The sequence below is a fragment of the Sapajus apella genome, unplaced genomic scaffold (assembly GCF_009761245.1).
Source record: "Sapajus apella isolate SASKATOON/1434 unplaced genomic scaffold, GSC_monkey_1.0 scaffold105, whole genome shotgun sequence".
NCBI lineage: Eukaryota > Metazoa > Chordata > Mammalia > Primates > Cebidae > Sapajus > Sapajus apella.
In genome coordinates this window covers 4,752,296-4,778,607 of record NW_022437045.1, presented here as the reverse complement: position 1 = coordinate 4,778,607, position 26,312 = coordinate 4,752,296, and the positions used below count along the sequence as shown (strand labels likewise).

Sequence of the window (26,312 nt, the reverse complement as noted above, 5' to 3'; positions counted from 1 at the left end):
ATGAATACTCCTTTAATATACATCTTTAATAAAAATTTATTCACACACTTACATGCCTTATATAAAGTGAATATTAGATCTATATACTTACTCGACTAATATAAACATTTTTCCCGTTTCAATTTTCATAAAAATTTACTCTATTTTCTTTTTAAGTGAGAATTATCAAATTTTTAAGTTGGTAAATAGTAGAAATGTTGAAGCATATTCTTACCATATGTTCTTGAAGAACTTTGTATGTTTCTGTAGCTGAAGAACATATTTTAATTGGAATAGCAAGTTTATCTTCAAATTCAGACACAGATTGCTGGATCTAAAACATTGATGCAATATAAAAATAACAGTGGGAAAAACACATAGCAAGGCAAAAAAAAAAAGGTTACTGAGAAAACAGCATACCTACCTTTTTTGGATAACTTTCAATGTAATTACAAAACGCATTCTTTAAACATCTAAAATCAATGTGTCCTATTATTTGAAAGGAAAATAACTGTTCTTAACGACTAACTGAATGCAATGTGTAACATTCTCGTATGCCACCAAAAACGGTGCCATATAAATAATTATAAATTTACTCTTCATTGACACTTTGGTAGATGATTGGCAAATTATGTCATTTTCTTATTCCACAATTTGTGAAGTACTTATTGTATTTACCTGTAAATACAGTGTGAAATATGTAAACTTAAGTATGCATGGGCCACTTCTTACCTTTCTAAGGTTCTCTTCAAACTTTTGCTGCTGGGATAAATGTCCCAGGATTGTTCCTTCCAGACACTGTGCATGCTCTCGAAGTTCTTCCCAGTATCTTCTTATTTGTGTCAGCTTGGCTTTAATTCGAGCAGATTCTCCAGTGGTAACAAATTGAGCAAAAGACTGGGCTTCTTCTTCTAATCCTATAATGCTGCTGAGCTTACTTTCTATTTCCTGAATTGTGACCTAATAGTTAAAACAAGAAAAATAACCATGTAGGCTGAGCAAGCTTGGCTTCCTAAAATGATATAATCATCTGCAAAGAGGGAATATTTAAAGACTTGGATGGTTTGAGCGCAGCTATGAGCAAACACCATGTGGTTGGCGAGATGAGATATACCGAAAATGTCTGGAAAATACAGTGATGGGTGGTGTGCTTGTTGAATAGAGAATAAGAAGAAGTAACTACTCTTGCTTGCAGTGAAGTAACCCAGGAGATGTCCCTGGGACACTTACATATCTCTGAAGACACAGAGAATTATCTGCTTATGTTATAAATTAGGCATTTTAAATAACTGAGCTAAAGAAGCATTATGTTTCAGTAACTCATTAGAATGCTAAATATTGACATTTACTTATTTTTCTGAAATGCAGTTGAGTATTTCATATGTTACTAAAAGGTTTAATGACTGTACACCTACCTAAAATCAGTTTTTCTTTCTCAAATTTATCATCTGTATCATGCCAGTGGTTTCCAAAGCTAGAATGCATTAGGATCATATGGTCCCTGTTCTCCAGGATTCAGACTTAGTAAGTCTAAGGCAGGGCTCAAGAATTTTCATTTCTAACAAATCCTCAGGTGATACTGAGGCTGCTGATCCAGGGACCTCATTGCTATGAACTTGATAGGGAAAAGCCCACATACTGTCATTTCAATTTATTTCAATTGGGGAAGAAATGACATTTTATGTGTTAGGCAACAGCTGTGAAGGAAGTGTGTGCATGTATACATGTGTTTACGTGTGTCTGTGGAGTATCTCTCACAAACATAGAAGCTTGTTTGTATATAAGAAGATGAAAATTATTTCTCTGAGACAAAGGACAAAATTATTCAATTAAAATAACATCAAAAATTCAGCTAAGTCTCAGTTTCTCGTAATTTAAATGGAAAATACTATTGCCCTAGGGAAAAAAATAAAGTTTTAACTTTTGTCTAGATGAGACACCATAGTCAGAAATAATTTCTGCCTAGTTGAGACAAACAGAAATAAGTTACAAAAGATTAAATGTTGGATATGCGTCACTTATTTTTCTTTTTCACATGAATGAATGAAGTGGTATAGCTCATCAATATTTGTTGTTTGAACATTAATACAACCTTTCTTCATTTTGTTTTTTTAAGATTATATTTTTTAGAAAAGTTAATCATAAATTCAACAAATATAGGTTGTCTACAAAGCACTAATAATAGTTCTAGGTGCTGGAACACATCAGTGAAACAAACTTAGTTAAGAACAGAGCTCTTAGTTCTTAGAATAACAAAAATTCATACATACAAATCACTCGATCATATTGTTGGATTGTGGTAAAAACAAATCCATCTAAGAGAAGAAGATGGAAGATGAACCCAGTATATGTTATCATTTATCAATTATAAGTTAGGTATAAGAAGTCAGTCATTTGAAATGGCATGTAATAATGAACAAAAGTGGGCTTAGTGTATTTATCTTCCAGCAATGCAAATGCTTCATTACTGTTAATCCTAAAATAATTTTAAAGGGAAAACACTACTACAGATGTTACTATATTTTTAACATTTCCTATAATGAGTCTTCTGTTTGGAAATAAAACATAAACCTAACAGACCAATTTCCACAGGACAGGGTATTCCACTGCATCCTTGCTAATTTCTAGCAAATATCTTTTTCCTGGTATTCATATTCACTTTCAGAGAGTTTTTAAAATGCCTTATTGGATGTATTGAAATGTATTTCTAGACTGACAAAATAAAAACAGATGACAGAATATTTATTTAAAAAAATATATAGTCTTTTTTTTTCCTGAAGAATAACAATGAGATGACATTTGATAGATGACATATTCTAAAGTCCTGGAATAAGGGCAAAATAATAGTAAATGAATTATAGAAAGAAAAAATATGTTGAAAAATGTATGTTAATTTTCAAAAGTGGACATTTTTGAGACAAAACTATTTAAATGTACTATTTTTTTCTTAGAATTTAGTGAAAATGATTAAATGACAACTTTTAAAGACAACTTTAACAGTGAATATTCTTTCATAGCCTCACATCTATTTTTCCTGGTGTACCAAAGAAGACATAGCAGATTGTGGATGTGACACTCCATGTATGCTTGACTGCAAAAGATGTGATAAGCAAGGATGATCTGCACAGCAGAAAATGTCATCTGAACAACATTGCACCCTCCCACCCTCCACATGGTAATGACTTGTTCTGAGTCACAGTGTGAAATGTTCCCTCACCTTGGTATTTATTTTACTATATTTAATTGAAATAGCAGAGGGTTTTCCCATTCCAAAAAAAAAAAAGCTGAGGTAGAAAAAGTGGTTGAATTTTTAACATGTGTGGTATAAACTTGTATAAAGTAAAGAGAAATGAACACTCCAAGCTCATTGCTTTAAGCCCATTTTTCTTCTTGAACTGTCTAAATGAAGTGGTCAATCATAGTCTATCCACCTGGTCATTTTAGACCTGGGAGAGCTAAGAAATCAGAGGACCTCTATCCATGCTCCGAGGCCATAAATGAAAACATTATAGCAATGGAGTAGAATTGCTTCACTTAAGAAAGATGCTTTTCAAACTCCTCCTTGTGATTGGTATGGGTAAGTCACACTAATACTTGAGCTGGACAGTGGGACTGGTATTTTAGAGTTGTACATGCTGAATACATTTCATGTTGTATAATGAATCGGCAGAGCATTCTACTGAGGTTAATTCAAAATCAAGGAAAAGAATGTAACCATAAAAATATTTTAATGATATTTCACACAATGTTAACTTTGAATGCACAAGTCAGACAATGTTAATACATAATTCCAACTATAAAGTGTTGCCCAGTATTAATCCAGACCTCTTAGCTTGGTAATCTGTGTGAATTTAATTTTAATAATCACATTGCAAAGAAAGACTTGTCCTGGGACCAAACAGCATTTGATGAAATGTAAGGAAGTAGTTCTTAAAAGCTAGACATGGATTATAAATATAACGTGTGAGCAGGTCACCTTAATTTGGCTGATTTGCATGTCCATGGCAGATGATGAAGTTTCCAAGCCATTGAGTTCTTTTTCTTTCTCAGTTATCCAGGTGGACAGAGTCTCAAAATTACTGCCAAAATGATCCCACTTGGTTTTCACCATTTCCATGGTTTTAATACTAAAATTAACCAAATTAAGTAAATAAAACTCAGTATTTTAATAGAGAACAACAACACATTTTCCTTGAAATCACCAGGTGAGAAGATAATGAAGACATTTATGACCATTTCAAAGTTGAAACTACTTGAGCTAAAAAAATGCACATTTGTTCTGAGTAGTTTATCAGGTTTTCCTGTCTTCTCTGAGAATGGACATTTAATGAGGCAGTGTCTATGCTTTGAGTGGAACTGCACTTCAAATAAAATATTGCTGGGTCCAAAGGGGTTTGAATCCAGGTATAATCTAATTAAACTCTGCATGTGACCAGTTGTTGCCAGGACTTATTTTAGTAAACTATGCCAGAAGAGATTTCAGGGTTTTAAAAGAGATTTACAGCTTTTCAATAGTCCTGTTTCCAAAGACATGGTCTTTTTTTTTTTTTTTCAGCTAGAGTCTTGCTCTGTCATCAGGCTGGAGTGCAATGGTGCGATTTCGGCTCACTGCAACCTCCACCTCCCAGGTTCAAGCAAGTCTCCTACTTCAGCCTCCTGAGTAGCTGGGATTATAGGCATGCACCACCACACCTGGCTAATTTTTTTATTTTAGTAGAGATGGGGTTTCAGCATGTTGCCCAGGCTGGTCTTGAACTCCTGAGCTCAGGCAATCCACCCGCCTCCCAAAGTGCTGGGATTACAGGCGTGAACAACCGCGCCTGGCTGGAAGACATGTTCTTCTTACTCTTAAAGGAGAGACACTGCAGTGATGCTTTCTATGGAAAGACCTTTACAAACTGCATTTTATCAATCAAGACAACTTGTGATCTCAATCCCATGCTGCCAGACAGGAACTGTTTCTATTATCAGAGCTAATCCTGAAATGTATAATATATGTGATTTCAGCCATTTTCATAAATGTCTTATGGTCCTGATTCCCAAAGACGTTTATAAATTCCTGTATATGAGCACCCTAAGTACTTTTAGACAACTTAGGCTTTATTTCTAATAAATCTAGTGAACAAAATTTGAGCTATAGATTTCTAATTTGTATTAGCTATGCATGTATAACCAGGTGAATATGGCTTTCAGTTTAGAAAAAGACTAAGAAATTAACACTATATAGCTGAACTGATAAGCCTTTGGGTTAAAAAAGAAAAGTGAAAGGATGTCCCTGTTTAGCAAAAGGCACTTGAAGACATCAAGAAAAATACAATGGCGTCATTGATTGTCAAATTAAATAATATTGCAGCCTCAAATTTATACCCTGGATGTGCCTAATGCTGTCAGCAGTACAGGTAATACAAGCTGTGTTATACTGCAGCTTTTTTAATTAAATAAAGATTAAAATGGCTATGCTTAAGAGAAGTAGCCTCCTTTCTAATAAACTCAAAGTTTTACTATTTCCATAACTTGAGAGAGAATATTTACTATAATATGAAGTCCTCAAAATTTCGTCATAATTTGTTTTAAATAAAATATGTATCAAATTTTAAAGTTTAAGCAAACGTAAAATGTTAATTTTAAGCTGTTAATAGTATTAAAAACACATTTTACATTTTAAAATCCACCATAGAAATGATGGCCTCTTTCTTAATAATAATATGCTGTTGTATATCATTGATTTTCCACTAAATTACGTTAAAGTAGAAATGTTTGGCCATACTATCTTGAGGAATATTGGCTGTATGCTCATGTTTTCCTCTCCAAACTTTTTGGTGTATATTGTGCATATAACAGGATATGAATAGGCCACACAGTTATTTCTGTTCAGATAAACAAACATTAAAAGTTTAAAGATAAAATGGATTTTTAAAGTTAATTACTGGAAATAGCATATTAATTAGGATAACTTGAAAACTGAGGCACTGTAAACAAGCTCCAGGAGCTTCTTCAAGTTGGAGACACATGGTCTACGTGATGTGTATTTAGGCCTAGAATCTACACTACAAAATATCTCCTTTTCACTCTAACTGGTGATGGCAGAATAATATCATAAAAAATTATCTTAAATATTAGCTCTTTTTAAAGATTCCCTCTACAATGTACAAAGGCCACAGAATGGAAGAGTTATGGCTTTCTCATGAACATGATCAGTTTAAGATGCAAAACCCACATCCTTTCTATTTTTTGGCTCTGTGATAGATATTGGTTTCTGTATTAGTGATACTTTCTTTTGAATTGTGAGTTGTTTCCTCAAAACATGCTGGAATACACAGACACTTTGAGATTTTAAAAGAATGTTTTGAATACAAAGTACAGGAAAGATTGTATGAAACTTTATCTCAGAGAAGAAAGTTTAGGACTTGTCAATCACATACTCTTCTTCAAGCGTGTCTTCTAATTTTTTGACTTGCTCTTTGATTGACTTGGCCTGCTGTTGAAGCAGCTGCTTGTTTTGGGGCCCAAGTGGTATCTCTGAAGCTTCCTTTACAAGGTTCTCAGCCTGGACTGCAATACTTTCTGTCCGTTTAGAAAACTCCTGGAAAAAAATATTATAATCGTTAGGTAGGCATTTTATATTATTTATCTCTGCCCTCAAATAAAGTGCACATATTGCATACAGAATAGATGGGTGGATGAAGAGATGGATTCATACATCTTACATTGTTCTTAACAATAAAAATGACTTATTTCCATCTGGCTGAAATACACACTTTGCTAGCACTTTGTTTATATTATTTCATTTTTTGAGATAAGGTCTTGATCTTTTGCCCATGCTGGAATGCAGTGGTGCAATCATGGCTCACTGCAGCTTCCAACTCCTGAGCTCATATGATTTTCTCACCTCAGCCTCCCAAGTGGCTGGTACCACAGGCTGACACTACCGTGCCTGGCTAATTTTCTGATTTCTATAGAGATGAGGTCTCACTATGATGCCCAGGCTGATCTTGAACTCCTGGGCTCAAGTAATCCTCCAGTCCTGACATCCCAAAATGCTGGGATCACAGGTGGGCACCACCACCCCGGCTAAGTTTTTCATTTTATAAACACAGCCAGCTATTTACCTCCACAGTTATCCAAAAATACTCACAAAAATTGTTACTCTTTTGTTTCCTGGTTTTGCTTCATTGTTTCGAATTCTTAGCTTCATTATAATAATGAATTTATTCACAAATAAGTTAACTTATTACAGGCCAGTTCACCAAAATCAATAGTTATTGTTCATAGAGATAACAGATTTCTAGTCCAATGAATAGAAACATTTATTTATTTAATGTAATATCTTAGTCAAAAGAGACTACTAGTGATCTTTGGCCAGGCATGATAGCTCATGCCTTCAACCCCAGAATTTTGGGAGGCTGAGGCAGGAGGATTGCTTGAGGCCAGGAGGCAAGACCTCCATCTCTAGTCAAAAAAAAAAAAAAAAAAAAAGTGGCCGAGCATGGTGGTGCATGCCTGCAGTCCTAGCTACTCAGGAGGCTGAGGTGAGAGGAGATAGAGGCTGCAGTGAGTGGGCATAATGGCGCCACTACTTTCCAGCCTGGGAAACAGAGCAAGACTTTGTCTCAGAGAGAGAGACAGAGAAAGAAAGAGAAAGAGAGACAGGGAGAGAGAGAAGTAACCAAACCATTTTGTTAACTAGTTCTTTGAAAAGAGCTGTAATCTAATCTTAGTGTTGTTAAATCTTATTTATTACATATGTGGAAAGAAAATTTAACTTTTGAATCAGTCAAGCTGGGGCTAGAATCCAGGATCACTAGTTTGACTTTGGTGAATTATTTTCAGGCTCTTTCATGTAAAATGCAGATGATAATGCTTTTCTTGAAAGATCACTGTTAGCATTCCATTAGCAATCTTACTTTTAAAGTGCCTAATAATCTGGCAGATGTTGATTATTGGTTTTGGCAGATACTGATTATTGTTTTTTATGTCTCTCATATAAAATTGAGAACAAAATGATTTATTAAGCCCATATACTTATTTTCAATAATACTGAACTACTTTAATTGAAAAGTTGGTTTCGTATGTATAAGGCTGATAAATATTAGATGTTACCTGAATTTTGTCAGGTAAATATATTGATACTGAATTAGAAAAGGTAAATCCAGTATAACCTTAAGTGAAGAAAATGTACTTGGTATCTCATTTCTTCTCATGTGAGAAAATCTCTCAGGAGGTTTACATTTTGATCAACTCCCTTCTCCTAAATGAATAATGTAAAAATGTAAGTATTTCTCAGAAGTCAGCTTTTCAGTAAGATCATCTCCTAGAATTATTACATAATACCATACAAGATAGAGTTACTACATATACTATTATATCTGTATGTTTAAAAAACTTAATGTTCTCATAGAAATATCATGATCTTGGCCAACAAATATCAATGTTGGCCGAGATTGTGCCACTGCACTCCAGCCTGGCTGACAGAGTGAGACTGTCTCAAAATTTTAAGAAGAAAAAAAAAGTCAATGTTACTTCAGAGAACTACTTTGCAATTTAAGAGAATAAAAATGAATAAGTACAGCTTCCTTATGGTACAGAGATTTATAGTAAACTAAAATATGGTAGTTGCTGATGTCACAACATATTTAGTTAAAAGAACCCACTGTTACTATATGTGAACTTACAGTCATTGTAGATTCAATTGTGAAGACTGCAAATCATCACATGATCTCTTAGAATCCCATGAATATAATCAGAAGTGAAAAATAAAGTGTTTTCTTTCTGCTAGTGTTTCTCAGAACCCAGGAAAAACATGGAAAAAGTAATGTTTGAAAATGCTTATATACATTCAATTTTAGAGCATTTTCTGTGAGCTACATATGGAAAAAGCACAATGCAGAGAAATCAAAAGAGCAGAATGATGTTGACAAAAAACCAAAATTAAACAAAAACAGAATAACATTGTAAGGCCTTATCTCTACATTCTTAGAAAACATATGTGTGTCAGCAGGGTGCATCTGGTAAAAATTGACTCACATTAGACTGATCTGGGATTAAACCCACTCATTAGCTGAGTGACCTTTGACCACATCTCTCTGAATTTTCATTGATTCATCAGTAAAACCATACCTTATTTTGAAGATTAAGCATAGTATTTCTATGAACACTCTATCACACACACACCAGCACACAGAGGACACTCAAGTCCTTTACACAACCATTCCTTAGCACAACTACTCTACGGCTATCAACTGGAATAAAGGTTTGTGATAACAAAGCAAAGTGTGCAAAGAACTAGAGGAGAACAATTACTCTAGATTGGCAGTGAACATAAGCAATTAGTAAAATGGCTCTGTTTTCTGAATGAACAAATAACGTAGTGGTTAAAGGTGTGGGCTCTGGATGAAGAGCTTCTGGACTGAAATCCCAACCTCATCATTTAGTGAGTTCATCACCAGCTTTGTGCCTTATGTGTCCTTCTTTATACAACAGGTTTGAGAAAAATACCTATTTCTTAGGACTGTTTTGAGAATTAAAGGCGATGATAAATATCAAATGATTAAATCGGCATATTGCATGTGCTTGATAAATGTTACCTCATATTATTAGATCAATCCCAAAGTGTGGAAGATTATGGACAAACGAGAATTTGAATAACATGACTCAAAAGATTACATTTGTTTCAATCTACAGGTACTTAAACTGATCCAAAGGGATTAGTGCAAATGGAATCATAGGGGATCAGAAACTCTGGATGGAACCTGGGCAGAAACATTTAGAAAATTAAACCCAATAAATATCTTTGTATTCATAAAAGGCACCTGGTACATTTTTAATACATGAAATAATTTTTTTTAATAGAGGTGAGGTATTGCTATGTTGACCAGGCTGGTCTCAACTCCTGGTCTCAAACAATCCTCCCATCTCAGCCTCCCAAAGTGCTAGGGTTACAGGCATGAGCCATCATACCTGGCCAAATAATTTAAATTAAAAATTAAAATAATGTTCTATTAAATGGCTGATGAAAATTGTATAGACTTGAAAGAGTCTGTAGTCTTATAAAACTACAAACTCCTCAGTAAGTTTTTAAAAGAAACAAAAAATTAGCAGTATGAGAGAGAGTGAAGCCTTTTGCAGGTAAGAAAACAGAAGCACAAAGGTTTTCTTGCTAAAGGCTAGGGAAGGGTGGGCGCAAGGCTCTTGTTTCTAAGACACCAGTTAACCCATTTTTCTACTAATTCAGTCTTTCTATAAACCCCAAAGAGGGACCATAGCAACTTAAATGGCCTGTGCCTGTACAAATCTAAATGCTTGGTACAAATTGATTGGTCTGCTTAGAATGTCCAGGGTATTTGAGCTTGTAGGATTGGGTTCACCAAGTACACTGTCTCTTTGATGCCCCACTGGAATCTCAAAATCATTACCTCCAAAATGAAGTTGGTCATCTTTTCCCATGAGCTCTTTCACATTCCCCATCTCACTTCCATTGCCTCTCTCAGACCCAAAACGTTGGGTATCACCATTTTCATCACTCACTCTATCTGGTTAGTTTCCCTATCTTCCTATGAACCCCACATCTTTTGCATCTGTTTCTGTGTATCAACTGCCACCCCACCACCCTTATTTATTCCCATATCAACTTCCATATGCCCATATGCAACAACTTTCTAAATGGATCCCATGACCCCAGTCTTTCACACTTTCAGTCACTTCTCTACACCTGCCTAAAAAATTCATCCAAAGCCCAACTCTGATCGTGAAACTTTTCCTTATAAGCCTTCAATAGCTCTGGTTCCACATTGCCTAGAGAGTAATGCTTTACGTCTTCAAGACTCTGAAATATGGACCAAATTTCCTGTACAAATTCATTTCCCATTGTTCTCTTTTACAATATAGAATGCCTATTCAGAACACTTTTATGTTCTATGTCATTCCACCTTCCAAAGAATGTCTGTATTTTGCTCCAAACTCCACTTTACTAAGTTTTACCTGCTCTTTAAGGTTCAGTTAAAAAATATTATTGCCTCCATATTTTAAAAACTTTATACACATCTATTAGGGAACTAACCATTTTCCAATTTGATAAAATCTTTATTTTACTTCTTGATGTTTAATCTTACTTATGTTTTCATTCTCCAGTATGCTGAAAGAATGGGTCATCAATAAATAGTATTGGTTAAATTAACAATGACAATAGTAATAATGGAAGAGAAATTATTTTGTTTTGTTTTGCTTTGTTCTTTTCTGAATACCGACTACTAAGGAGCCATAATATACCTTTGTTTGTTCCAATTCTGAAGATAAACTTTCCAAACTGCTAAAACTCAAGAAGCGTTCATGACTGGAACCTGTTTGAAAAAGGTATCTTACTACTGTTTCTTTGTTTGTTTCAAAACGTTCCCATTTTCTTAATGTGACCTAAATTTGAAAAAAACAAAAACAAAAACAGAACAATAATTGGGTTACAAATATCACAAAATACTGTCACATATTCATTTATTTGCAAAACTGTCAACTTCTAGCGAATTCTCATTTTAAATTTCACACAGTCAAAATGAATAGAGGTGATTCTAGTATCTTCTATAAGAATTTCTTTTCCCTATGTCAATGTTTTCATCTACAAAAAGAGAGGACACATGGACTCTGATGATTTTTGAGTTATTTATCATTTGAAAAGTCTTAGAAATGTAAAAATATTACTTAAAATGTAGGTAAGTGACCAAAGAAAAGCCTCTCAGTCTTTCTCAAACAAGAAAGGAAGCACAGGAGAAGGTAGGGACAGGGATGAAGAGACGAAGAGAAAGTATGCAGGTGGCAAAAACTCAAAAACATTTTGAAAGATAATGTGTCAACATCTCAATAAAGCATAAAGGTGGCATAAACGTGTGGCTGCAAGGCTTCCTCGAAAAGTGAAATGGTATGATCAAATTTCTGGATTCACACAAGTGTGGATGAAATCCTGGCTTTATTATTGATCAGTGCTGTGTGATACAGCACCAAGTCCTCAAACCCTTTCTTCTTAAGCATCCACACTTGCAAAATGTGCTAATTCCGATATCCATCTCTAAGGCTGATGTGATGATTAAAAGATGATTCATGTACAGAATTTAACACAGGGCTGAAACATCAGAGATGGTAACAAAGGTTCCCCCAGGTGTTATGAGGCACAACCGGAAGTGAACACTGCCCAGCCTCCGTTTAAATGGCCCCGGACTTCCGGTTCCTACCTGGATACGGCGCTCCTGTCTCTCCCGGCTGCGCTCCAGGCCGTCCAGGGTACTCTCCAGCTTCCGCAGCTCCTCACGGCCTCTGTCAGGCAGCCCCCCTTCTCCCTGCTGCGCCTGCGCGATCTGCTGCTGCACATCTTTCTTCTTTGCTGAGATCCGCTTTGTCTTTTGCTGGAAGCATTTATTCAACAGATAGATATAAATTGTGCTCTCTAAACAGCTAAGTAGGGACATCAACACCCACACTTAACCTAAGTACAGAAAGGTGGGCCCGAAATATATTTTAAAGCTAAAATTAACAGTTGAAATGGTAGTCAGATGCTATCTTAGTCAAAGATAGACATTATTTATAAATATTGTATGTTTTTAATGGTAAGCAACATAAATAATTTGGCTTTAGTGATTTGTGTGCCAATCTGGAGAACATTTAGCATTGTGTACAATATTCCAGGAAGAGTCTGGCAAAACAATTCGTTTGACATGATTATTCTTAAATAATTATTTTCTGCTTAAAAATACAAAGTCTCAACTCCAATTTTAAAAAATCATTTATTTTATTAAAATGCAAATAATAAGAGATCTATGGCCAGGCGTGGTGCAGTGCCTCACACCTGTAATCCTAGCACTTTGGGAAGCTGAAGCCAGAGGATTGTTTGGGGCCAGAAGTTTGGACCAGTCTGGGCAACACAGCAAGACCCTGTTTCTACAAAAACATTTAAAAATTAGCCAAGTGTGGTGGTGCATGCCTGTGGTCTCAGCTACTTGGGTGGCTGAGGTGGGAGAATCACTTGAATCCAGGAGTTCAAGGCTGCAGGGAACTATGACTGTGCCGCTGCACTCCAGCCTGGGTGGCAGAATGAGACCCTGTCTCCAAAAATAAATGAATAATATTTATTTTCTGAGTATATTCAGAATGGTTAATTTGCTGAGATTTTGAGGGGGGAAATTGTCTTAAAGTAAACTTTTTATTGACGTATAATCTTCAAACAGAATAGTACACAAATCTCAGATATGCAGCTTATAAATTTTCACAAAGTAAATGTACCCATATAAAAAGTACCCAGCCTAAGAAATATGAGAAGCGTTTTAAAACATTAATATAAAATCTATAATCTTAAATTGATTGAACCTAAAGTAAATGGAAATTCAAACAACCATTTCACAATTATTGAGAACAATGTAACATCAAATATTAATTTTTCATACTCATAGGCTTTTTATAATTATTAAGTAAATCTAGAAAACCTAAAGCCTGGGATTTTACACATACTTTTAATGCAATTTCCATTTCTATATATTACAGAACATATATGTATACAGTATACACATAAACATATATAATTAGCTACAATTTTGCTACTGTGTATCAGGTTAGCTAGAATTTTTTCATTAAAATATTTTATTTGAATCAAATTTCCTATTATATTGAGTTTAACAAGGTATATATATTCCTTTTATGAAAACATTTTTAATGTACACTAACAGACTATCAGAAATTAAATTGATTAAAATAGTTTCTTATTAATATATGTACAAGATTTTCTTTACTTCTAGTTCTAATCCCTTATAAGAGTGTACACTCCTGAAAGGTCTAGTACTTCAAATAAGTCATCATTTCCCAAACTAAAGTATGTTCAATGTTTAAGTTGAAGAGCAAGATTTTAACATAATGACAAAAGAACAGTGATCTTAAATATGAAGGAACTGGGCCATCTATGCCTTTCCTCTCTGTTTTGAAAACTCCTTTTCAAAGAATCTAGCAAGTTTTGTGCAGTTTTTCATAGCTAAATCAATTTTCTCTCCACAGTATTCCTTGAACTTTTTGATATCATCAAGTCACTATCTCTGGAAATTTATGTTGCAGAACATCCTGAAATATTTAATATTTAACCAAGAGAGCAAAAACCAGAAACGCCAAGTTCTTTTAACCATCCAACTGGTTCCTTCCCACTCCCCCCTCACCCGCTCCCTCAAGACAGTAGTTATATTATTTATCTCTCTGGTTCTTTCAGTAGCAAATCAACTTTACATAATCTTATTGGAAGAAAGAGGCATTTTTACCTGGTGATGAAGAAGTAACTGCTGTGCTTCAAACAGATTTTCAGTATCCAAGATCTTCTCAGCTTGTTCCTGGGCTTCTTTAGAGCCAGAAATTAATTCTTCAAGAGAATTTTTCACTATTTCTTTGTACTCGACACAGTCCCCAAAGTTGCTTACTATCTTTTCAACCTAGATTTTCAGGGAAACAACAACAACACGTAAATCACATGCTACTTATTGAAAGTTGTGTATTTTTTTTGGTAAGGTATGATTGACCAATAAACATTGTATATATTTAAGGTATACTATGTGACTGTGAAATGATTCTCCAAATAAAGCTAATTAGCCTATCACTCACATATTTCTCCCTTTGTTTTTTTGTGAGAACACTTAAGGTCCACTCTTAGCAAGTTTCAAGTATACAAGAGGTAATATTAACTATAGTCACCACTAGTATATCAGACCCCAGAACTTACTCATCTTAGAACTTAATGTTTGTACCCTTTGATCAAAATTCCTCTGTTGAAGATCATGTTATCTTACATATTTTAGGAGTGTACATAAAGTCTACCTCAAACACTTGAAATATAAACACAGATCTTTAAGTTGTATTCTTTCTCATACTATTCAGGCTTATTCTATTATTATTAAACTTCATAATCATTTATGGGGATTTCAGGCTTCATTCAATATGGTGCTCTGTGGCATATTAAAAATCTGTTCAACCTGGCAATCAAGGAAGGATAACAAAACTGTGTATATTATATATATGTTGCCTTCTAGGTCTCTTTAATTATAATTACATGACTAAAACCTAATTACAAAAGTGCCTTACACTTATTTTCCTCTTTGCCTTATTTAAAGCAAATAGGAAAACATTTGTAGATTTGAAGAAGAGACTGGAAGAGTATGTGTTTAAAATGTACTTCCAATATTCCTATGTAAAAATAAATATAACTAACAATTTTGTAGTCAGCTAATGCATTTAATCCCTTACCATTTCCTAAAGTTTGAACTTCCTTTTCTAATTTCTAATTTCTGCTTCCTCTGTTTCAGTTTTACCAACATCCTTTGTCCTTCATCACTAAGATCATCATTTTTACATATTATCATTTGTTTTCCACAGAAGCCTTCCAGTTTCTTCTTCTCTTATTCTATCTTTTTTCTTTGACTCTCTTCTGATCTAAGTTTATCCAAGGAGAGCAATCTGTTCTCCAAACAAGCAGCAATAAGACGCTATGAAAACCACAAACTCCACACCTCAGAAAAAATCAGAGTAAATCTGTTGAAATAAGTGATTCTTCACTGTATCTTGTGAATCCACCCACGGTCCTTTTTTTTTTTTTTTTTTTTTTCTTACACTGGACAACTGCAAACACATTGTGTTCAACATTAATTTAAATACTAAATAAATTATTATCAAAGAAAGGCTGAATGTGCAGATCCATCACTTCATACAAATCCATCTGTAAACAAAATGTGTTTTTCTCCATTCCTCTCTTTTAGCTTTCACTAAGTAAGTGATCAAGTAGTGGAAAGGAGTATTAATATAATTTATACAGAGGTTTAAGGTAGATGAGTGCATAAAAATTAATGTCTGTGTGAACATTCGTTAGGGATAGATTCTTGATACATGTCCCAGGGGCAACATCATGAGAGAACTTGGAAGATAAAGCAAATGTCCTTGGTAAACGTTAGGGAAACTACTAACTTCTAACTTTAAAGGCTGCTACTTGTTTTTTGTTTTTTGTTTTTTTTTTTAAGTGGGAAAAAATATATTACAAGTTTGTGAATAACTAAAACTATTTGTTTGATCTTGGCTCAAAGATCACCTTCACATATATTAACTTTTTAGAATGTTGTTTTACTTTTACTGTCACCAAAGGAGAGAAGGAAAGAGTAAATGGGAAAGCTGTCAAAATTTCACCAAAAGTATAGTTGTGTCAACTGACTAAATTTGACAGCTTTGAAAGATGGATAATCAAAGGATTGAAAAAGATTTTGTTCCAAAATTTGACTAATCATATCACTATTTTCAATTTGTCAAAAATTCACAAGGAAACTCTCTATATAAACAATTCTCACATAACTAAAATCACAAGCAGTTCAGAGTATTTTGGCTTATGTAAATTCAGCACTAGAGTCTCAAGCAGATTTAAATGGATTGAAAACATAAAGGTTAACAGATTAGGAATCTCTATGGAGGATTACGGATTTGTAGAATGAGAGTTTGTGGTCATTTTTTTGTCATTCATTAGGCCATTTTTCCATGCAAGTTTATACTTAAATGATTTCAAGAAATACTTGTAAATATCTATTTTACTTTACATTCTTACATTATCTTCCAAAGCACAAACATAGATTTATACAAAAATCTGACCAGCAAAAATATTTTTGCTGATGGTGGAAGTGGCCCTGCTGGAAATGAAGTAGATGGGTTTGTATTTTTTAATCTATAAAGGAAAATAGAAAAACATTAAAATGCATATCAAAACTTTAGAAAGATATGCATTTTACTGGCCTGCTGATTAAATGCTGAATATTTTATTAGTATTAGGAACCAGTTATTGAGCATTTACTCTGTTCCAGGAACTATGCTATGTGCTTTGCATACATTATTGCATTTAATCAATGATACTGCCTTTTAGGGTGAGTATTTTTAACCCTGTTTTATAAATTAAAAAATCAAGACTAAGATGTTAGGTAAGTTGAAGGTTATCTAGGAAGCTATCACATTTAAACTAACCCTGGATTTGTTTGACCCTAAGCCTTATTCTTAGCCTCCATGATATATCTTAAGCTGACCATAAAATAACAGTTGCTTTCATAAGAGTAAAACGTGTGGATTTCATAAGTTTTATATTTCAGATATAGATCATGAACCTGAACTAACATTTCCAATAATGGCACAGATAATACATCAACCATCCTCTTCACCTTTCCCAACAAGCTTCATATAAAAAAGCATAACAACTATTGTGTTTCAACTATGGTTTCTTTTTAAAATTACTTGCTAAAGTACAACCAGAAGAAAGAGAACCTTCCACATGCCTCACCCAGAACCGTCTGTTTAGAGTGTAAGTAAATGCTATACCTCTGACAGCAACGTTGAGAGACCCTTGAACGAGCTGGATAATGTTGCCAGCTCATCTCCCTGCTTTTGGGCTTCATTCTCAGAAGAAACTTCAGTCAAAACTTTCAGCCTGGATTTCAGCCAGCCGAGGGTCTCGCCCCTTTTGGTAATACCATTTCTGATCTCCTGAAATGAGAGAACACTTTTATGAACAAACTGCAATTGTGAAATCATAACTTCCCAGCAATAAAAGACTCAGCCTAAGAAAGCTTGCAGATGCAGCAGAATAGAGCCAGACATCCATTGACCAATACAGTGCCTGTTTATTTTACTTTTTGTACATATTTTTAACAAAAATCCACAAGTGCTTGAAAGAAAACTGTTGTCTATACCAAAAAAATCAACTTAATGATTAGATTGGTTAGATACTTATAGATATCTATATCTAAGTATGTCCCTGGTACTTGTAGCAAGAATCTATCTCTAATGAATCTTCACATAGACATTAATTTTTTACACATTCATCTACCTGTGATATCTATAATTATCTAATCAATCCATCTAATTATGAAGTTGATTTTTAGATGATTCTAAAAATACTCTGGAAAATTATGAGATGGCAAAATCAGCAACCATAACATACATACACTTTGTTATCTCACTTCCTGTGAGCTGGAAAGAAGATGGTACTTTGTAAAAAAAAGAATGAAAGTTTTTCTTTTCTTTTCAATCAGCTGATTTATTTCATAGAGGAGTCTACCTGTTGAATATTGTTATGGATGCTCTAAAGATTTATCTTAACTTCATCAACTTACATTTTCTGCTTCATTTTTATTAGCTTTTAGAAGCCAATATCCCATATAGCAAGAAGCATAAATGGAAGCACAGCTCTGATTTAGGAAGGGAGGCTTCATTGACAAGAAAATGCTAGAAAGACTCCAGGGCTTCAAGTCTTGCAGGGTTGCTGACTGAGGGAGTAGTGACAGGACTAGCCAGTCCTCCCTACAGAAGTTCTAGGGTGGCTGGGGAACAGGGGTCTCCAACCAGGGTCATGCCAGAGCTTTGCTGGAGTACACACGAGCCAGGAAACTGTCAGTTCCAGACACCAGTGAGCTCTTCATTCTAGGATATAAATTTTTTTGGTACTATAAAAGCAACCAGTAGCAAATGTCAATATCCTTCCATACGTATATCATGACATTGTGGATCACCACTAGCATTTGAGGGGATTGTATAATTTAATTGAAAAAGAAAAGGGCCAGGAACAGTGACTCATACCTGTAATCCTAGCACTTTGGGAGGCTGATGGGGGCAGATCTCTTGAGCCAAGGAGTTTGAGACTAGCCTGAGCAACATGGCAAAACCCTGTCTTTACAAAAATTACCAACGTTAGCCAGGCATGGTAGCATGTGACTATAGTCACAGCTACTCAAGAGGCTGAGGTGGGAGGATTGTTTAAGCCCAGGAGGTCGAATCTGCAGTGAGCTGTGAAAGTGCCACTGAACTCCAACCTGGGTACAGAGACCCTGTGTCAAAAAAAGGAACTCAGAGGACAGGAACAGAAAGGAAATACATTCTATGACTTGCAAGGGTCAAAAATGTTGAAAGATGAAGATTTTTCACAATATTATGTGTCTAAGAGTGAGAGAGTACCATTGACAGAGTGCAAACTGTGTCTGAGCCTGAGGCACTGTGGCCCTGGCGGGGTTTCTTAGGCTGTATCCGCACTCACAGAGGTTGAAATGAACAAATACAACCTAATGTCAATACAAAGGATGCCTAGAGACCTTGCCTAATTCCATGATTTTTCTGTGGCCTGGCTTTTGCATGGCTGAAAATGTATTGTATAAAAGCATACAGTGTTCGTGTTTTCCATGATGATTCTTACATCTCTGCTGGGTTATACGCCCATGCATGCAATTTTCCACTCAGGACTCCCTATTAGTTAAAGATCCATTTGTGGCACCATGGAGCATGATTAATTCTCAAAGCTACCAAGAATTCAATAGGATAAAACTCTACAGTTCTCCAGAGTAATATGAGGAGACTTATTTTAAAGTCAATTTCAAGAACTTTTTTTCCAGAAAGAATAAAGGAGACAACTGTTAGATTGTCTGACATTATTTTTCCATTATGGGAAAATTTCCTTTAGCAAATAGCGGCCCTGAACTTACTTCAACAGCACATTTAACTTCTCCATGATTGGCAGTATTGATGGCCTCACCCTTGATCCCCTTTAATTGTGTCTCCTTTGTAGATATCCAAGATGAGAACTCAGAGAATCTGAAATAACATAAGCGTTTTCTTATCAACGGGAGAACATACCAGAATGATTAGAATTGTTTTCTATTTTAAATTCATTCATGGAAATTTAATAATTAAGCGATTACTAAATTGATTAACAACTTTTCTGGAAACTGTTCCTTCAACATGAAGCTCATGTTAAAGGGCAGGGGTGGCCACCTCTGTGCTCAGTTACTAGAAGCAGGGTGGTGGGGGAGTTCAGCTGAGGGAAAATGTGTGTTCTAGAGACTGAGCACCTGAAGGAAGAAAGGGACCACTTGAGGTCTGGCATCATGTGTCCCCACCAGGGTGAGACACTAACCTATAGAGGCAGAAGCCACCCTTATAGGATATGAGATGACAGGGTTTGGCTGTATCCCCACCCAAATCTTATCTCGAACTTAGTTCCCATAATCCTCACATGCCATGAGAGAGACCTGTGGGGAGGTAATTGAATAATGGGGGCAGTTACCCTCCTGCTGTTGTTCTCATGAAAGTGAGTGAGTTTTCACAAGATCTGATGGTTTCATAAGGGGCTTTCCCGACTTTTTCTCTGTACTCCCCTTCCTGCCATCATGTGAAGAAGGACATGTTTGCTTCCTTTTCTGGCATGATTGTAAGTTTCCTGAGACCTCCCCAGCCATGCTGATCACTGAGTCAATTAAACCTCTTTTCTTTATAAATTACCCAGTCTCAGGTATGTCTTTATTAGCAGTGTGAAGACAAACTAATACATGAGGCTACTGGGGAGAAAGGGATTGGCCAACTTTGCCTCAAAGAGATAACATCTTGGTCACTTGGAAAAAAGGTGCCTCACCCTGATTCTCACTAAAACCCATTCTTTTTACTAAACAAAAGATTTTTGTACAAGAATATGAGCTCAAAATATGAAATATGTAATTTCTTGTTTTGTCATGATCTCTGAACTAACAGAACTACGTTTAACTCTACCCCTCTCTGGAGACCATTCCGAGGCTACCTGCTCGTGTAGTCCTTCCACTTGTCTGGGTCTTCCATGAGCTTCCTGTAGGTGCTGTCAATGGCAGCTCTGAGCTCTTTGAGAGTCGCATGACAGGTTTCAGGTGTGTCCCTTACTGGGTCCCGGACTGGGAGTTTCACACAGAGTTCCTCGATGAGCTGTAACCTTTTCTCACAGAGATGATGAGGACCTTTGTCACTGAAGAAAACCTAACGTATAATAAACGTTTTTATAATCCCTGTGAGAAGCCACATAGTACTTTTACATTTTCACAGAAAAACCAAAGGAAGTTTCCCATGCAGACTACCAAAGTAGGGTAATTAAGCTATTTTTTTCATACCCAAGCCAAAATATCAGCAATATCCTTTACGGAATAGTGTGACTTGACATGGCTATCGACATTGTGGTGTGGGAGACATACCCTGTGCTCTTTAATTATCTTTTCACTGCCTTCCTGGGGCACCAGCTTGGTCTCTCGATCCAGCTCAGCTCTGCATTCTTCTACAGAGGCTAAGAACCTATTCTTCTCCACATCAATCTTCAGATGAAGCAAATGATAAGGGGCTTCTCCTTGAAGATCCTACATTCCATAGGAAGATTCAGAAAATTAGGATGATACTCCCGATTATGTACATTCCCAATTGAAGTGGCAAAAAAATCCATAACATATTTCTTTTATGGCCAGTGTGACTAGTGTGACTGAATCACTACTTTCCACACCTGGTCTCTCACTACTCTGTATTTTTCCAAGTACTGGGACCACAGTCAATCTTTTCATCCTGCTGTGGGTTAGGTGCTTTCTCAGTAATTACTTGATTTAATTTTAATTCTCACAGTAGCCTTGCATAGTTTTTTTTTTTTTTTTTTTTTTTTTTTCCCCGAGATGGAGTCTCACTCTGTTGCTCTGGCTAGAGTACAGTGGTGTGATCTTGGCTCACTGCAATCCCTGCATCCTGGATTCAGAAGATTCTCCTGTTTCAGCCTTCTGAGTTAGCTGGGACTATAGGCGGTATCACCACACCTGGCCAATTTTTGTATTTTTAGTTGAGATGGGTTTTCACCATGTTGGTCAGGCTAGCTTTGAACTCCTGACCTCAGGTGATTTGACTACCTCAGCCTCCCAAAGTGCTGGGATTACAAGCGTGAGCTACCACATCTGTCTGGCCCTTCACAGTACTCAGGTTCTTATTTTATAGATTACATCATTAAGGCTCAGGGGTAAGTACAAAAGCTAAGATTTTACCTTGGATTTAAATCATACCCTCTTCCCTGCATGTGTCACTTTTGATTTTGTCAATGACCTTGTGAGCCAGGAGGGGCAGATATTATACCCAGTTCATAAAGGAAGAACATAAGAAAACCTAGTTAGTTAAAAAATGTTTTAAAAAGAAAGAAAAGAAAACAATAGACCAGGCTGCTGACCACCCGACATATCCTCTTTCCCTTAGATCATACATTGAGAAACAAGCAAGCAAGCACTCAAACAATACATAACATTTCATGTTCTATTTAATTATAAACATAAGCTTCATCATTACTTTTAGACCCATAATTAATTTTAACTGACTTCTATCCTATGGCATTTTAAAGGATTACCCTTGAAAGAGAATACTGAAATGACTGATGAGAAAAATGAGTTGGGGCTATGGAAAGCCCCACCTAGATTAAATCCTATAGAGGTGTGTGTGTGTGTGTGTGTGTGTGTGTGTGTGTGTGTGTGTGTAATAAAATACAACCTTCAGTTATAGTCTTTATTCCATAATACATTTACAATATGATATGCTTCAAAGACATCTAACAAAGCTTAGATTTCTTTAAGAATCCTTCTTTTTTAATGAGACACTTGAATTTTCAAATTTAGCAATTAGTAAGTAAAAAGGATATTTCTTTAACTGTGTTTTTCTTGTGCACAGGGATACTTATTTAGCTTATGTTACTGAGATTTTAAAAATCCACAAAGTGAGGCAGCCTGATGGAAAGAGTTTCAGCTGCCAACCTTCTGAACGCCAAAACTCCTCCATATAACGCACATGAAGTATCACCTCAAGATAGCACATGTTCACCTACTGCTGGAGCTGTCTTGTTTCTGTCTACCTCAAGGAAGACAACCTTCCATGGGTCTCCATTACGCTACAGCTACTTCCAGAATCTGGCATGCCATCTGAAGCTGGCCTCCGTGGGACAGACCCAGCCTTATCTCCCATGGTTCTTTCACAGGCCATGACACACAAGTCAGACGGACTCCCATGGGTCCCTGCGTCCTCCCTGAACACTCTCCTGCTTTCTCTCTTCTGTGCTGCTGTGTCACCCCCTGCCTACTCTCATTTCTATTTATTTAAAGTTCTAGCTCACAACTAGTTACTTGATTCACTGTTTTTCAACTTCCAAGTGGGTCCACTTCCCTCTTTCAAAGCTTTCATAAATATACACACTTTTGGATTGATCATATTTTATACTTGTATTATTTGCAACTAATTATCTCCTTTTCTGAACTCTTAAGCTCTTGGGGGGGGGGCTAGAGGAGTATGCTTTGTTCATCACTGAATTCTTAACTAAGAAATGTTTTTATTTATATTTTTTGATCATAGCTATCTCAACCAGATAGTAAAATCTTTGGGGACAGAAACTATATGTTTTATGATTTCAGTAGGTATACCTAACAAGATTTATTGAGCAGCGAGGAATTTATGAAACGTTCCTTGAATAAGTTAAACGTCTTGTCACCCCAGCTTAAAAACAATCAGAAAACCAAAAAGAATGCTCCAGGATACAATTAATGCTGAAAAGAAATAGGAATAACACAATTCTATCATATATTATCAAGTTTTATTTAAGTCCAGTTTTTTGATTTTTTTAAATGAGGGAAATAATAGTTACAGTGACTTTCCATGAGTTTCTTAATTTCTCTTACATTTGGACCTTAACACGCTCAAGCTTCTCCCTTCATTGAGGACGCACGGAGTCTCCAGTCTGTCCTGACTCACCTTCCATTGTTTGTGGAGCTTTCGAACAGCTTCCTGCAGCCCCTGCTGCTCCTGCTCTGGGAGGATGTCGGTGAGTTCATCACAAGCTTTCAGGAAGGCATTGAGCACCCTCTGATCCAGCTGACTGAAAAACTCCTGACATGGTGGGGGAAAGTGGGTAAGAGTGTAGCATCAGACATGATCATGCCACTAAACAGCCACTAAACAAGCCTCTTAGCCAGCTGCTGCCCTCTTCAAAACTTCCAGGCACCCACTATTGTTTTTTAAGAATGAACTATGTGCATCTATAGTTATGAATCAGAAGCCATCACATCTGAAATTCTACTGGTATTTTTTATTTTTTAGAAAAATTCTTTGTGGTTCTCAAGTTTGGTAGAATATTTCAAAAGGAGTATCTCATCTTCCAAGGGGAGAGGCCAAAACCTTGATTCTATAGTGATAGAGCTTTGGGTTCCCTTTGGTGAAGTTAGAAGAACAGAATGGAAGCCAGGATTAAGCCTCATAATTCCTCATTCCCCAACCTCAGTGCTTCAGGGCCTGATGCTTCATCATGAGCCACTGTGACATTCACACATGTGCACAGAGAAGCACACATGTCCACACATAGGCACACATGCTACACACCACATTGTGTTCCTCTTCAAACTTTTATGTTGAAGCCCTACCCCCAAATGTGATGGTATTTGGAGATGGGGACTTCGGGAGGTAATGAGGTTCAGATGATGTCATGGGGTTGGGGTCCTCATGATGGGATTAGTGCCCTTATGAGGAGAAACACCAGAAATCTTGCTAGGTCTCTCTCTCTGCCATGCGAGGGCACAGGGCAGCCACCTGCAAGCCAGAAAGAGGGCCCTCCCCAGAACTCTACCATACTGGCACCTAATCTCAGACTTCCCTTCTCCAGAACTGTGAGAATGTAAGTTTCTGTTGCTTTGGCCACCCATTTATGCTATTTTGCTATGGTCACCAAGCAGATGAAGACAATACATATGTACATACTACCCATGACTAAGTCTCACACAGTCTCAGGAGTAGGCATGCGGAATTCTTTTATAAAAATGGTGATTCAGAACAAAAAGTACCATACTGTAGAGGTGAAAAACTGAATGAGATGTTTTGTGTTTTGCAGTTGTAGACATTAACCCTAAATCTAGCCTGCTGAATCACAAATCATTTGAGAGTGTGGTTTATACAAATAACCACTGAAAGTCAGGAAAGATAAACTACATGTTCTCAGAGTGATGGTTATTTCTTTTTTTTTTTTTTTTTTTTTGAGACGGAGTTTCGCTCTTGTTACCCAGGCTGGAGTGCAATGGTGTGATCTCAGCTCACCGCAACCTCCGCCTCCTGGGTTCAGGCAATTCTCCTGCCTCAGCCTCCTGAGTAGCTGGGATTACAGGCACGTGCCACCATGCCCAGCTAATTTTTTGTATTTTTAGTAGAGACGGGGTTTCACCATGTTGACCAGAATGGTCTCGATCTCTTGACCTCGTGATCCACCCGCCTCGGCCTCCCAAAGTGCTGGGATTACAGGCTTGAGCCACTGCGCCCGGCCTGGTTATTTCTGTATACCGTTCATGAACATTATGAATAATGTTCTCAACATTCATATTTAAATAATAAACATGAAGATGGCTTTATAATACTGGGAAAAGTTGTGTATCAGCTACCAGACTTCAAGTGACACAGTATCTATACTATGATATGGTGGATGTATAAAATGAGCACAAAGGACTTAGCCGGACACCTCAAGATACCTATTTAAAAGAATCTTTAGTTATAGAAGAATTTGTAAGCTAAATAACAAATTAGTAATTTGGAGAACTTGAATGATCCTGTGACTCTCCACTATTCCAGAAGTTTAAGAATGGCCAATGACAAGCCAGCTCACCAGCTACTCCTAAAGTTCTTTTTGCCCACCAAATCTATGGGTCTCATATCTAAAAAGTCTCTGCTTCCCTGACTCATCTGCCCACTCCCCTTCTGTATCAGATCAGCATGCCTTTTTTAAGGTTTTCACCCAAGGTCATTTCATTTGTTCATGTATTCAGGTCAAGTGCCCCCTAAAGGGTGGACTCACAGTGTGTCTCCGCAGGAGCTCCTCCGGATCCCCCTTTTCCTCCAGGCCCTCTTGAGCAATCCGCAGCACCTTCTCCAACTCTGCCCGAGATTCCTCAAACTTCTTCATCAAGCGACTGTTGGTTTCTACATGCTTCTTCCAATCTCCGGTTTTCTTCACCATACTCTTGATGTAAAAAACAATCATAATGTGATGCTGCTTTCTCATTACTGAAAGTATCATTTTGTTAGAGAGTATTATTGATTTAAACAGCATTTGGAAAAGAGACATTTCATCATGATGGAAATAATTCACTCTTTTCAATATTAATTAAAGTTAGAAAAAACAAGTGGGACAATGATTGGTTTCCAGACACCACCAGGTGAGGCATTTTTGCAAGACCAAAAGCATGAGTGAGGGTTTCTTGTCTTCAATCTGCATTTTCTCCAGCTCACAACTCTAAAGCAGGGAAAGCAAATTACCTGAAAAGCAACATGAACATCTGCAATCTGTCTTTGTAGCCTCGTCTGATCAAAATGCTTTAACACGTTGCTCAACGTCACAAACTTTTGAACACTTTGACTGCCTTTCTCAATAAGTGTCAAGGTTTTCTTGCAGTTATCTTGACAAGCTAACAGTTCCTATGAGGAAAGGAAGCCCCACAACAATGTTATTTACAAGACAGAATGAGGGAGAAAGA

General features: G+C 36.4%; 1 protein-coding gene across 19 annotated transcripts in view; it reads right to left on the bottom strand.

The window, feature by feature from the left end:
• Positions 1-26,312, bottom strand: part of SYNE1 (spectrin repeat containing nuclear envelope protein 1) — a 411,505-nt gene that overhangs the window by 316,323 nt on the left and 68,870 nt on the right. For 18 of the 19 annotated variants that reach the window (XM_032258772.1, XM_032258777.1, XM_032258767.1 and 15 more), the window contains 14 exons: positions 26,095-26,253; positions 25,634-25,798; positions 23,554-23,688; positions 20,991-21,149; positions 20,570-20,778; positions 19,482-19,590; positions 17,329-17,493; positions 14,256-14,423; positions 12,195-12,365; positions 11,245-11,385; positions 6,402-6,562; positions 3,956-4,106; positions 712-939; positions 215-313 (listed from right to left, as the gene is read on the bottom strand). In XM_032258772.1, the coding sequence (XP_032114663.1) occupies positions 215-313; positions 712-939; positions 3,956-4,106; positions 6,402-6,562; positions 11,245-11,385; positions 12,195-12,365; positions 14,256-14,423; positions 17,329-17,493; positions 19,482-19,590; positions 20,570-20,778; positions 20,991-21,149; positions 23,554-23,688; positions 25,634-25,798; positions 26,095-26,253 (2,220 nt within the window). The remainder of the gene's footprint in view (positions 1-214; positions 314-711; positions 940-3,955; positions 4,107-6,401; positions 6,563-11,244; positions 11,386-12,194; positions 12,366-14,255; positions 14,424-17,328; positions 17,494-19,481; positions 19,591-20,569; positions 20,779-20,990; positions 21,150-23,553; positions 23,689-25,633; positions 25,799-26,094; positions 26,254-26,312) is intronic. The other variant, XM_032258781.1, reaches the window with a different exon arrangement.